This window comes from Phyllostomus hastatus, unplaced genomic scaffold (genome assembly GCF_019186645.2).
Source record: "Phyllostomus hastatus isolate PE091 unplaced genomic scaffold, TTU_PhHast_1.1 phas_contig_41, whole genome shotgun sequence".
NCBI classification, from domain to species: domain Eukaryota; kingdom Metazoa; phylum Chordata; class Mammalia; order Chiroptera; family Phyllostomidae; genus Phyllostomus; species Phyllostomus hastatus.
In genome coordinates this window covers 322,266-336,157 of record NW_025333876.1, presented here as the reverse complement: position 1 = coordinate 336,157, position 13,892 = coordinate 322,266, and the positions used below count along the sequence as shown (strand labels likewise).

At 44.4% G+C, this 13,892-nt stretch overlaps 1 protein-coding gene across 1 annotated transcript in view; it reads right to left on the bottom strand.

Annotated features, from left to right (window-relative positions):
• The window catches only part of ATP8A2 (ATPase phospholipid transporting 8A2), a 568,312-nt gene extending 554,634 nt beyond the window's left edge, over positions 1 to 13,678 (bottom strand). Inside the window, exon 1 of the mRNA XM_045844948.1 lies at positions 13,552 to 13,678. Coding sequence (XP_045700904.1) covers positions 13,552 to 13,627 — 76 coding nt within the window. The 5' untranslated portion in view covers positions 13,628 to 13,678. The remainder of the gene's footprint in view (positions 1 to 13,551) is intronic.
• Positions 13,679 to 13,892: the final 214 nt, after the last annotated feature.

Here is a 13,892-nt window from a genome sequence, read left to right as displayed (position 1 = left end):
TACGGACTCTGGCTGGCTTCCCCTCCTCAACCAGCCTGGATGTATGCAAGGCAAGGAAGGAAAGAGTAGGACAAACAACTCACGTGGCTAACATGGTCCACCACAATGCCTCAGGAGGGTTACGCCACAAGAGCTGTTTGCATGGAAGGAATGAAGAGCAGTCCAGCTCCAAAGACCAGCCATCGAATGGGCACCTGTCAGCCTCCACCCTCCCTGCACTCCCCGAAGACGGTATGCACACTCCCTGAAGCTTTGCTTGGCCCCCTCCAGGGACTCTCAACTGAAAAAAAAATGAGTTTTAGAGTAACAAAGTACCAGGAATGAGAAAGCAAACAGAGCTCACACTCAAACAAAAAAGACCAGAAAAAGATTTTGAAATAAGTGTCCTTCAGGAAATGAGTTAGTATTCAATACATGAAGCAATGCTAGACTATAATGAAAAAAAAATCAGCTAGAGACCTTGGAAATAGAACATGTAATTGTTGAATAAAGAGTCAATAGATACTAAAAACTAAGAAGAAGAAAAAACAAAAGAAGAGAAAACCAAAGCTGAAGAGTTAATTACTGAACTGGAAGATGACACCAAGCAATTCTCCTAAACTGGAACATAAGGAGATGAAAGTATAGATAGAATTCAGACACCCAAGGGCAGAGACAGAGGGGCCAACAGCAGACTAATTGCAGGTGTGGACAAGAAGAGGAAGAGAATAGGGAGGCAATACTTGGCAATGTAAGATATGAGAATATCCCCAGAGAAAGACACAGTTGTCAGATCAAAAGGGACTTCCAGTGCTGAGCTTTTAACTAATGGGGGAAAAATATTTTGACTATCATATTGAAATTTGAGAACGTCATTTAAAACGAATCAAAAAGAAAAACAGCTTAGCTGCAAAGGAATCAGAGTGACAGTGATTCTTATTGGCAAATCTATGTACAGGAAAATAATGAAGTAGAACCCTTAAAGTGCTGAAGAAAAAGAATTTGGAGTCTAAAACTCCGTATTCAGCAAAACTATTGTTTAATTGTGAGGGTGACATAAAAGCATTTTAGGGGACACAGAGAATCAGTTTACCACTCACAGATGGCCACTGAGAGATCCTAGGGGATCTAAGTCAACAACAAATTAGTAATTGCCTGTTAACTATTTTCTGGAACCAAATCAGGTGATGTCAAAGAAGGGCGTGGAGGAGGGAAAAAAACTGTGCCAAGGTTTTTGTCTTCTTGGGAGGAGGAGCTCACTATGGAAAGGAAAAGGATACATATACAGAATAATTCTAGCCATTGTTAGGGGGAAAATAAGTAAATATGGGTATTTATAACTTACAGTACTCTCTAGAAGAAAAGGTTTGCATGTACAAATTTCAAAAAGCTAAGGAAAAATACTATCAAAGAAAACTTGAAACACCTAAAGCATAATCCAATTTGGATTTTGTTAAATTAAAAACTTATGCTCTTCAAAAGACAATTAGAAAACAAAAAGCCTCAGACTGGGAGAAAATATTGGCAAAACAGTTACCTGACAAAGGACTTGTACCTAAAACATACAAAGAACTCTTAGAACTCAACAATAAGAAACAAACAACTTGATTTACAAATGGGCAAAAGATCTGGATAGATGTTTTACAAAAGAAGTTATACAGATGTCAAATAAACACATGAGAAAATGCTCCACATCATGTAATTAGGTAATTGCAAATTAAAACAACAATGAAATACCACTGCACACTTAACAGAAAGGATGAAATCCAAAACACTGACAACACAAAATGCTGGCGAGGATGGGGAACAACGAGAACTCTCATTCACTATTGGGAAATCAGAATGGTACAGCCACTTTGGAAGACAGTTTGGCAGTTTCTTATGAAATTAAATATGCTCTCAATATATAATCCAGAAATCATGCTCTCTGGTATTTACCCAAAGGAGTTGAAAACTAATGTCCATAATGTCCACACAAAAACCTACACATGTCCCTGGCTGGTGTAGCTCAGTGGATTGAGCTCGGACTGCGAACCAAGGGGTCACTGGTTCTATTCCCAGTCAGGGCACGTGCCTGGGTTGCAGGCCAGGAACCCAGTGGGGGCATGTGAGAGGCAACCACACACTGATGTTTCTCTCCCTTTCTTTCTCCCTCCCTTACACTCTCTCTAAATAAATAAATAAAATCTTTTTTTAAAAAAACCTACACATGGATTTTTATAGAGGCTTTGTTCATCATTCTCAAAATTTGGACTCAACCAAGATTTCCTTCAGCAGGTTAATGAATAAATAAACTGTGGTATAACCAGACAATAGAACATTATTCAGGGATTTTTTTAATGAGCTATCAATCCATAAAAAGATATGGAGGAATCTTAAGTGCATATCACTAAGCCAAAAAAGCCAGTCTAAAAAGGCTATGTTTTGTATGATTCTAACCAAATGATATACTGGAAAAGGAAAAACTATGCAGACAGTAAAAAGATCAGGGGCTGGGGTGAGAGGCAATGAACAGACAGAACACACAGGGTTTTTAGGGCAGTAAAAATACTCTGTATGATACTGTAATGGTAGATGCACGTCATTATCCATTTGTCACAGTGCAACACTCTACTGCTGACCTTACAGTGTGACACTACAGCACTGAATTCAGAGTTAACATAGACACCTTCACATCTAAAGCATCACTTTGGCATAATATTGCTGGCATTGCCCTGGTATATCTTGTCAACATATCATCACACATAAAACAGTCCAGATAATAGACTTAGAATTACAGAATATGTCTCCTAACCTGGGCATTTTAGTCACACTCTACAGCCGTGCTCATAACGCCAAGCCCTCCCCTGAAATACACCACAGACTACGGATGACACAGCTCTGCATTACATGACTCACAGACTGAGAGTCAAATCATATCCCTAAGCACAGTAACCACACAAGGTATCAGACCACTAGTCACAACACAAGTATCATCTTGGTTACCAACATCGTATTTATCATCACAGCCCACAATTTCGTCAGTGTACTTTAAGAGAAATTCCTAAAAACTCAGTGTCATGAACAATCTAAAAAGTCTAGCTTCACTCCCTGGTAATCAAACCTACTATATTTTTCAGACCATAAGATGTACCTAGGTTTTAGAGAAGGAAAATAGGAAAAAAAATTTTGAAGCAAAAAATGTGGCAAAATATTTACTAACATAAATAACATAATATTTCACCAATGTAAACGTAAAGCTACATTCGGACTATAAGACACACACCCCCAAATTTAGGGGGAAAGGTTCATCTTATAGTCTGAAAAATACAGTACTTTGTCTTCTCACCAAGACTCAGCAGCACTAGCAGCCTGATGGGATAGAAACACTGCCTCCTTGGATTGTTTTCTTTTGCATTTACTTCCTCTGTTTTTCTGGGACACATATTTGAAAAAGTGATGCACTGTAGAGAAAATATACAGTAAGAGAGGACCATTTTTAAAATGTGTTACTTTAAAAATTCTCAACTCCAATTATTGACTGGCCTCCCAGGAGAGGACAGTGCTGCTGAGATGCCCACTGGCTGTAAAGGAGGCGGTTCTATGGGCCGTCGGGTTTGCCAGCTGCTCCCCCAGACTGTGCAGCACATGGTTAAAACTTCATATAATCATAAATTGCAAGAGCATCATATTTGAAGATCTTGCTTGCAAATACTGACCGACAATATCTGGAAACAGCCAAAAAAACTCAAGCAACTAGATTTTATTAGAGAGTAAGTTCAAAGAAATCTAAGTGCCAAGTACCAAGACCCTGTTCATTTTCAAAAATCATTTTAGGTGGATAGGTTAGATTGTGCCCAAGGGAGATTTTCACCCAGTGTAAGAGGAAGACAAGATAACCCTGAAAGAACACAGGCAGAGTCTACAGACCTGGCTCTCCTCTCTGTCTCTGGACACCGGGCCAGTCCTGGAACTGACCTTTCCCACCCTTGGTTTCCTCACCTAGAAATGAGGGTGTCGGACTGCCAGATAATTTGTTTCTGAAAGTCTGTAATTCCATGAAGAGTCAATCAAAAATGTTTGCACACGATGATCTATAATAGTGTTATCCAATACAAATAGAATGCAAGCCACATACACAGCTTTTCTGGTAGCCACACTAAAAAAGTAAAAAAAAAAAGCCCACAGAAAATAATTTTTAAATGTAGTTTATTTAACCTGATATAGCCAAGACATTATTTCAGTATGTACCAAGCACAAAACAGTATAACAGTATGAGATGCTTTACATTCCTTTTTGCAATAAGTCTTCAAAATCCAGTGTGCATGTGACACACAGCGCAGCTCCATTCTCATTCACACATCACACAGGCCGCTAGTGGCCACCAAACTGGTCGGCATCAGTCCAGAAAGTCACCTTCAACTTCGATAATGTCAGACTCCAGAAAGGCATGCCTACTCTGTGCAAAGTGTCGTGGGCTCTCTGAAGGACAGACACCAGACAAGTGAGATGGAAACAGCACCTTTACACTTGCCCCTCACCGGGCGGAGCTTCTACCTCATTCCCCTCATCCCTGGTTTGTATGTCTAGAGCTTGTTGATTCCAACTCAGCCGGTCTCTCCGCCCTCCTTATGTCTCAGCGAGAATACTGTAACAGCCCCAACTGTGCACTCATTTGCAATCTTCACTGGTCTTCACTGTTGACATGCGGAACAATTTATTCTCAGTTGCAGTGACTTCTCAATCAAGTACTTACACCGGGGTCTTCCCTTCCAGAAAATTTGCGTGAACCCTAACACCGGAAAAATCAGAGAGTAGAAGAATGAGATAGAGCTAAATAAATGTATTTCCAAGCATCTGGAAGAGTCAACCTGAACATGAACTTCGAGTGGACCCAGAAAGTCCATTTCCATTATCCTTGTCAGCACCAGTGAACAGCACTGGTAATTGGGGAAAGGGATGTGGTGGAGGGAGGGCAAGGAATACAACAGAAACAGCACTCAGGTTACACTCTGAGTGACCCAGGTAGGGTAGAGGCAGCTGCTCAGTGAGTCCTGAGGTTCCAGGGGACAGACAGAACACTTAGTCTGCCAGCCACTGTAACTCTATGGGAGCTCAAAAAGAAAAACTCTGTAGTTTTAAAACCAAAGCTGTGTTTCCTCAGTGCATTAGAATAAAGAAAAGAAAATAGAAAAGTGTCTTAAATATGGATAATCTTCATGTGGCTAAAAATGGTTGATAAGAGGCCTGATCCTGTGGCACACTGACCTGAACATATCATCAGCCAGTACACTGTTTCTCCCTCTGAACGTGAATGAACTTCTCCATGATAAGATGCCACTGAAGGCCTGGGCGTAAAGCAGCCATCTTTGAACTTAGTGTCCAGACTGAGATTCCAAACGTCAGAACAGAGAAGTACTTACTCCATAGTAGTTTGCTTACCCTAGTTTCCCAGAGGATTAGTCTCAGTAATGTGCTTAAAATATTGACAGTAATCCTGGGATCTCAGCGCTGCTTTCGGCTAACACAGCATCTCCAGAGATAGGAAAGGGAAAAGGAGCGCCGAACACCTCACTGAAAAGTGTGAAATGTGGCATTTGCTTTAATTTGGCATAAGATTACAAAAGAGTGGACAACTTCCTTGCAAATGTAAAATCTCTAAATCAAAATTAACTAGGATTAGATTACGTTTTAGAACGAAATCTGAGAATACCTCAGATTCTGGAATTTATAGAGAGGCAGCGAGCCAGGTAAGATCGAACCTTCGGAGCAAGAAACTTATACCCATAAACAATATGCAGGTGTGTGTGGGCATAACACACATGCGCACACATCTATGGTAACGTGTCGGCCCAGTGAGCCTTCTGTGATCACTGCTGCTGAATAAAGTGTCATTCGTGCACGCTCATGCACACATCCGTGCAGGCAGACCCAGGTAGCCGTGCAGGTGTGACTGTGTCCTTTAGTGCGGTCAGGGTATGCTGCCCGTGCTACAGGCCGTCCCCACTTCAGCACGGCTCTGTCTGGACAAGGGCCCTGTCCAAGGTCCTGTTTCCGTGTTTGCCCTTGATGATGATAAGGACAAACTCGCCAGGCATGGCTATGAGATCACTTTTATTTTTAGCTTTTCTTAATGGTTGTTAACATTTGCTCTGGGCACTTTAACAGGCCTAAATGGATGTAAATAACCTCCTGTATCCAGGGCAGTATTGAGCAGAGGTGTTATATTTAGTACATGTAAAGATCCAAGGAGGAAAGGTAGACAGCCATCTTCAAAGAAGCTCTATAGACATCCTCCCATTAATGTTTAAGAACTTTTCAGACAATAATTTTAATGTATTTGTCTAACTGGCACCTTTCTATGGTCAGGGTTTGAGATAACACATCCGCTGGAAAAGTAAAATCAATTATTAAATAACTGAAGCCACCAACTGAGGTGTTTATTGGCCACTGTCGGGTAGAAAATGGCCTTCAAGCCAAGACTGCTTTTAACAGAAGGTGATAACCTTCAGAGATATTAGAGGATGAACACTCTCTCTATAACCAGAGTGCCTGCTGGACAATCACATACCTAGATAATGACGCTAAAAGAACACTTATATTTGCAGTAATGACTGTATGTAGTCATCTCCTAGGTCGGCCTCCACTGTGAGATTTAGAGGGAGAAATGATGACAAATGAAGTTTTTGCCAATTCTTCTCTTATGCAGAATAATTATCTAGGTGGAGGAGCTGACTTTGGTTGATGACAGGCAGCATGAGAAATATCTGTCATGTTGACAGTTGAAACTTGATTACATCATTAACTTCTATTGATGTATTAAATAATTAATGCATGCACTTTTATATATATTATTACTACTCACTAATCACAACCTCACAAAGTACAAAATTCATTTTCAACCTCATCTGTAACAGAAGGAAACTTTTCAATGTCATACAGGTAGTAAATGACAGTGTCAAAATTTGAATCCAATTCTCTCTAACCCTAAAGCCTAGTGTTTCTATCCCTATATGTACAACTACCTCAAAGAAACTTCCAAACTTAACCTAGACCATTAGACCAAGTCCAAGAATAACCCAGGACAGAACTCAGGCAAATCTTTATTTATTGAGTACCCAGAGGATAGACAGTACAGAAAATGGAAGAAAGAGAAATTAGGCCCAGTTCTTCTACTTCTTCTTTTTTTAATTCTTGGAGGTTGGGGAAGAGAAGGAGAAAGAGAGGGAGAGAAACATCAATGTGTGAAAGAAACTTCGATCCATTTCCCACTGTACATGCCCCAACCAGGAACCAGACCCACAACCCAGGCATGTGCCCTGACCAGAATCAAACCCATGACCTTTCATTGTGCAGGAAAATGCTCAACCAACTGAGCCACACTGGTCAGGGCGACTCAGTTCTTTATTTATTTCCTTTGAGGAACAGAAAAAAAAAGAAAGAATGAACTGTTCTGTTCAACTTAAGTCTCATTATTGAGTTAGGTCAACTGGAAATGGCAGAAAGCACAGTGGCTTTGGGAATTAGCTGATCCTGCCGGAAGTTAACCAGCAAGCCAGGGACGTTTCTAAATCATTTTTCTCACCTGTGAAATGAGAGGATTCAACCATCTCTGAGGTCCATCCAGCCCTCACATTCTGACATTACAGCTCTTCATACTTTCAGCTGCCTCAGTTCTCCTCATTCTCCCCTGGAAACATGGGACAGGTTGCTACTGAAAACTAAGTCCAAGCAGGAACCTTATGTAAACAAAATAAAACAAAAAATACCTATGATGACCAGAAGAGGGCAGAAGAAATGGAACGATGAGTGGGGGTTTGGAGGAGGACTCTAGGAAAGTTCCTGGTTTGGTCTGTGCCATCACTGCCTGCCTGCTTGTCATTGCTAATCTTTCATCCTTTAGCCAAACCCATAAATTCAATAAGATAGGAACTGGAAGCTTCCGCCTAAGATACTACTGATGCCATAGTCCATAGAAAACAGCTCCCCCTTCCTCTCTGTCATCACCACTCACCCGCACGCCACACACTGGCATGCATACTCATTGACCTCACTTTCCAACTCATGTGCATGCACCGTCCATGAGTGTCAACACAGGGCAGGATAAGAGAGTTGACAGAACCCTTCCCACCTGCTGGAACCAACCACAAGACCATTGACGTCTCACCTGCCCCGCCCTCTATCTCTAGCACCAGGAGCAGTGCCTGGCACAGAGCAGGCACTCAATATGTATTTGTTAAAATCTACAACCCTATTTCTACCCTGTCTCCCTTACTACTAAAAGACTCCGCCTTGATCAGACTAGAAGCTCCATAAAGGCAAGAGGGACCCCCCCGCCGCCGCAACACACACATTAGTCTTTGAATTCTCATCCCCTGGTAAAATATCTGAGACACACTGGCACAAAATATAGCTTTTGTTAGAACTCACAAAAGTACAACTGAATATCCAGGTTAAGAGAGGACTCAAATGTATCTCTCAGGCAAAAAATAATAATCCCAGAATTATTTTAACTAAGTAGTATGCAGCTCAGCATATAAGCTTGAAGCAGATTGTGATCATTGATCCTTCCATTACTAGTCTATAAAAAATTAGAAGCATCATTTTAAGGGAGTAAACCACTGTCCAAGTTCACCTGCCCTAGACTCTACCAAGATATATCAAGCAGGAGGTGATGCGCCAAGCACTAAGCTTCTTAAACAGAGAGGCTCTGCTGTGCTGTAAAAATAGCTGGTGTACAATGAAATTGTAATACTGTAACTCAAATGTCTTCAGTGGGAGTATATTGCATGGGAATTATTTTCTTTTGATAAAAAATCACTATGGTTTATGATTTTACTCATCTTTTTGAGATCATTTTAGATTCACATGAATTATAATAAATAATATTTTTTTATCTTTTCCCCAGTTTCCCACAATGGTAACATCTTGCAAAACTGGTGTTGGGTAAGTTGAGATGTGGCACATTTCTGTAGCCACAAGGGTCCCTTTTACCAGGTTGCCCTTTTATCCATCCTACCTCCACACCCACCTTCACCCTTGGCAGCCACTGATCCGTTCTCCACTTCTATAATTTTGTCATTGAATGAATGATATAGAAATGGGATCAGACATCATGTCACCTTCTGTGACTGGGTGTTTTCACTCTGAGCAGTTAATTCCCTGGAGATCTATGCAAGCTGTTGGGTATCCCAGCAGTCGGCTCCTTTGCCTTGCTGAGCAGTGTGGAAGTGCCACTGTTTGTTCAGTCATCTCGCCATTGAAGGACATCTGGGTTTTGATTATTACAATGAGAACTACCATGAATGTTGATGTACACGTTTTTGTGTGAATGTTTCCATTTCTTGGGAACAAATGCCCAAGAGCACAATTGCTGTGGTGATATTGCCACTTTGTGGCAGTATTCTAAATAGCCCCCATCTCTCAAAACCACCCTTTTCATCTTCTAGAACTTGCAGTTTGTCATCAGCAAGGTCCCTTATATCCTCCACCTCTGAACTTCTGGCCTTCATTTCTGTGCCCTAATACTCTAGTAGTTGCATATTTAGATGTATAAGAAATTGCCAAACATTATTCCTGGGTGGCTGTACATTTTACATCCCCAGCAACAATGTGTAAGTGATCCAGCTTCTCCGTACCCCTGCCTGTGTTTGGTGATATCACCATTTTGTATTACAGCGGATAGCTATGCCATGATTCACTTTTAATGAACACAATGATCCAAAGATGAAAGGGAAAGACCCCCGAAAATAGCCAGGAACTTTAAAGTGTTTTCCTAGCCCCTTGTGGCTATTTCAAGGTACACAGTAAATGGGCCTCTGCCCTAACTGAAGTACTGGGTAGAAATGGAAGAGTACTTTGTCACTGTAGTAGAGAACAGCTACCACACTCCAAGAGTAAACAGCATGCTCCGTGAAATTCCAGAAGCATTAGCTTCAGTATTCTAAGCGCAAAGCAGGCACAGCACTTCTGGTCAAACTTTTATTGACAGTACTAGCAAATATAATCAAATAAGAAAAAAGGCAAGAGTTATAACAATGATAAAGGAAGAAAAGGATATTTGCAGAAAAGATAATGAGATTGTCTACTACACTCTCAAAATTAGGAGAATCCATAAACTGTAAAGATTTATAAGTTAGTGCACCAGGTTGTTGGACCCAATCATCAGAAAACCAGTAACTTTCCTAGACACCAACAACAAACAATGAAAATGTAAATTCTGAATAATCCCGTTCCTTATAGGAACATAAGTATCTTGGAATCAACCTTTTCAAATGCACAGAAAAACATGGAAAAAATGACACTTAACCAAAAAACATAAGAGATATTAAATGATGAGAAATACCACATTTACAGTTAAGAAGACACAACATTTTTAAAATGTCTCCTTTCCCCAGATTAATCTATAAACCTGAAGCAGATTTAACCAAAATCCTAACAAGATGTTTTAGGTTTTGTTCTTTATTTTCAGAAAAGGCTCTTTTAAAAATGCATGTGAAAAGCAGCTCGTCCCAGCTGGCTTTGGGGCCCATGGCCTCCAGGACAAATGGTGGGCCCTGCAGTCAGGACAGCCTCAGTGCTGGCCCCTCCTTAGTGATGCAGGAAGTTCTACTTCCTGTCAAAAAAAATACATATACAAGAGTAAGGGACCAAAAACAGCCAAGACACCTTTGCATGCTGGATGAAGAAGCTGCCCGAAGCTTTGAGCAATCATTCTGTGGATGGCAAAGTCCCATTCCCGGCTCCTCTAGCAACTGAAAAGCAGAGGTTCCCAAGTTCAAGGCACTCCAGGGCCAGCCCTGCAGCATCCGACCCACCCTCTCCTCGCAACACTGACATCCTCACCACCTCTGTCTGCCTGTCTGCCTGTCTGCCGGGGTGGCCATCCAAACCGACCATACGAGGCCCTACACCCAGACTCACTGAGTCACCCCAGGGAGCCCACACTACCCAGGTCCTCCCTCTTCTTCATACAGATGTAAATATTCTAAATAGCCCCATCCCTTAAAACTGTCCTTTTTGTCTTCTGGAACTTGCAGCTTGTCATCAGGAAGATCCCCTATGTCCCCCACCTCCAGACTTCTGGCCTTCATTTCTCTGCCCTTATGGCTCTGTTTCTCATTGATCTCAGATCACTGTCCCTCCCGACCCCCTAAAACCTCTTGCTTTCACCTGCATGCCATCAACTGTACGACTGCAATGTTAGTCTTAAAACAAAACATCTCTGGAATTCATATCCTCCTCCAGAGACCACACGATTTGCTCTCCCCCTTTTCTACAAAATTTACTCAAAAGAATTTTTTGGACATGCTGTTCCTGTTACCTGTCCTCTTTGTCTGTCTGGAAACTGCTCTATAGACATTCATCCCAATGACGGTACAAAACAGCCCTTTTCAAGGTCACCGATGATGTCCACATTGCTAAGTCAAACAGTCGGTTCTCAGGCCTGGTCTTTCTTGAGCTCTCAGCAGCACTGGGCACAGCTGGACACTCCCCACTCCCTGCACATCTGCCCCCACACTGAGATACTGAGCATCTCTCTCGGGGTCTCCTCTGACCTTGCTGACCATCCTGTCAGCCCCATTACTGCTTCTCTAATCTCCCTGACCTTGAAATATTGGAGTGCCCAGGACCCAGTCCAAGGACCCCTCTCTTTTCGGGCTGTCTACATAATTTGTAAAACCCAGTGCAGAATGAAAACGCTGGTCCCTTGTCTAAAATGTATCACGGCTTCCAATATAGTAGCAGCAGAGCATTAAAGCAAATGTAGGCATTTTACATGAGCCAGGACCAGTGCATGGTCACTAACCCATGGAGCCTTCTGCTGTGGACTTTTGAGTTTATTTTGTCTAGAACACTCCCTGAACTCTCCACCAGTGATTTTCAACCTTCTTCATCTCGTGGCACATATAAACTAATTACTAAAATTCTGCACCACACCGAAAAATATTTATTTTGGCCAATCTGACAAAAATAAATAGGTGTAATTTTAATTCAGGTGGCTATTGTCGTTTTTTATTTAACAATCTTAAGGAAAAGAGGTCAGTGCCCCTGACTAAAAAGTCAGGTACTGCACATTTTTAAAATTCTTGCAGTACCCTAGTTGAAAATCGCTGCTCTAGGCTCATAAATCCAATTGTCTACTATCTCAACCTGGCCCTTGAGTGTATGCACTCCATGTGTTCAAAACCAAACATCTGACCTGCACCTTCCTCCCTCCGCAAAAAGGGAACACTGCTCTTTCTGCGTCTTTCCCAACCCAGCAAACGGCACATTCTCCCAGTTTCTCAGCCCAAAACCCTCCATGCCGTCTTACATTCTCATCTTTTACTTAAGTCCCTCATCCAAGTCATGAGCGAATGCTGTTGGCTCTACCTTCAGACATATGGAGGACGTGCACACTCCCCCTCCCTCCCCCTGAGCATCGCCACGGGAACCATCTGGCACCCAGATCACTGCCGTCCCCTCCCACTGGGCTCAGCCCTTGCTCCCCACAGTTTAGTCTCAACCCATTGGCACCCCTTCCCCGCCCCCCCGTGATCCTTCTACACTGGGGGTCCCCTCAAAATGAATTTGAAGGTGACCTTACATTACTAAAATTTAAGAAACACTGCTCTAAATTACCTGACAAGGTGTTTCCCTCTTAGCTTACCCAACTATACAGAAAGGCAAGTCACTGGTTTTTATACACCTGTTTTCTCAAACCAAGAAACGCAAAAATTTACAAGTGACGTCAGCTCCAAATCACAAATTCTGTACCTTGCTCACGTCAAACATCTACCTACAAACTTGCCGAGAGTCCTGAAATGGTAAGAAAGCTTATTGTTTTTGAAGCTCCCCTTTGGTTTTTCTTTATCTAATGGTCTGGGGAACGCATCCTGTATCATAATCACAGAACATCCAACTCAATCAGCAAGACTACAGTTTCTAAATATGTAAAAAATAAATAAGTTAACAAACAAACAAAATCCAGGCGTGAGTGGTGGGGGGATGCCGTCTGTAGCACCGGGTGGATCGGGCAGCCACGGAACGTGTGCGGGGCCGGAGGTGGCCGCGCGGTGCCAGAGCGCGAGGCCCTGGGCCCCGGGAGCGACAAACACTCGTGTGACCCTCCGGGCTCCGTTCGAGCTCTGCGGCACACACCGCACACCGCACACCGCACACCGCACACCGCAGCGGGAAAGGCGAAAGCGTCTCCGCGCCCGCCGACTGTGCCCACCACCCTCGGGGAACGGCGGGCGCCGCGGCCGCCGCGCGCAGCTGGGAAGGTCGCCCCGCCCCCCGCGCGCAGCGCCGCCTCTCCGCCGGGAGCGGGGCGGGGGGCGGGGGTAGGCGCGCGTTCGCGCACCCGCACTGGGCGCGGACCCAGGTCTCCCAGGCGCTCTCCCCGCCCCCTTGGCGGCCGTCGGGCGGTCCGACGTCCGGCTGTAGTGGCGCCCAGCCCCCCAGGCGAGGGCGCGCCGAGCTCTGGCGGGTCCGGGGGCCGCAGGACCCGGGGGACGGCGAGGCCGGAGGAGGGCGGGGCGGTGTCCCCAAACCGCGCCCGCGCCCGCCCCCCCGACCCTTCCCCGCCCCGCGCGCGTCCTCTCTCACCCACGGACGAGCGGATCCTGGACCTTCGCGGCAAGGACATCTTAAGAGCTCTGTCCGGGCGGGAGCCGTTCAGCATCTCGCCCCACTCGGGGGTCGACGCAGCCCCCGGCGAGTGGCGGCGGAGGCAGCGTGCAGGCTCGGGCGCAGGGCCGGCGGGCCGAGGGCCATGGGCGGACGCCGGCCGGGGTCCGACTGCGGGCGCGGCCGGGCTGCGGAGGCGGCTGGGAGCGCGGGCGCCGGAGGCTGCGTGTCGGTGCGGCAGCGGCCGGCCAATGCGGCGGCGCCCGCGATCGCCTCGCTGCGGCCCCGGCGGCCCGGGATGCGGCGGTGGGGGAGGGGTC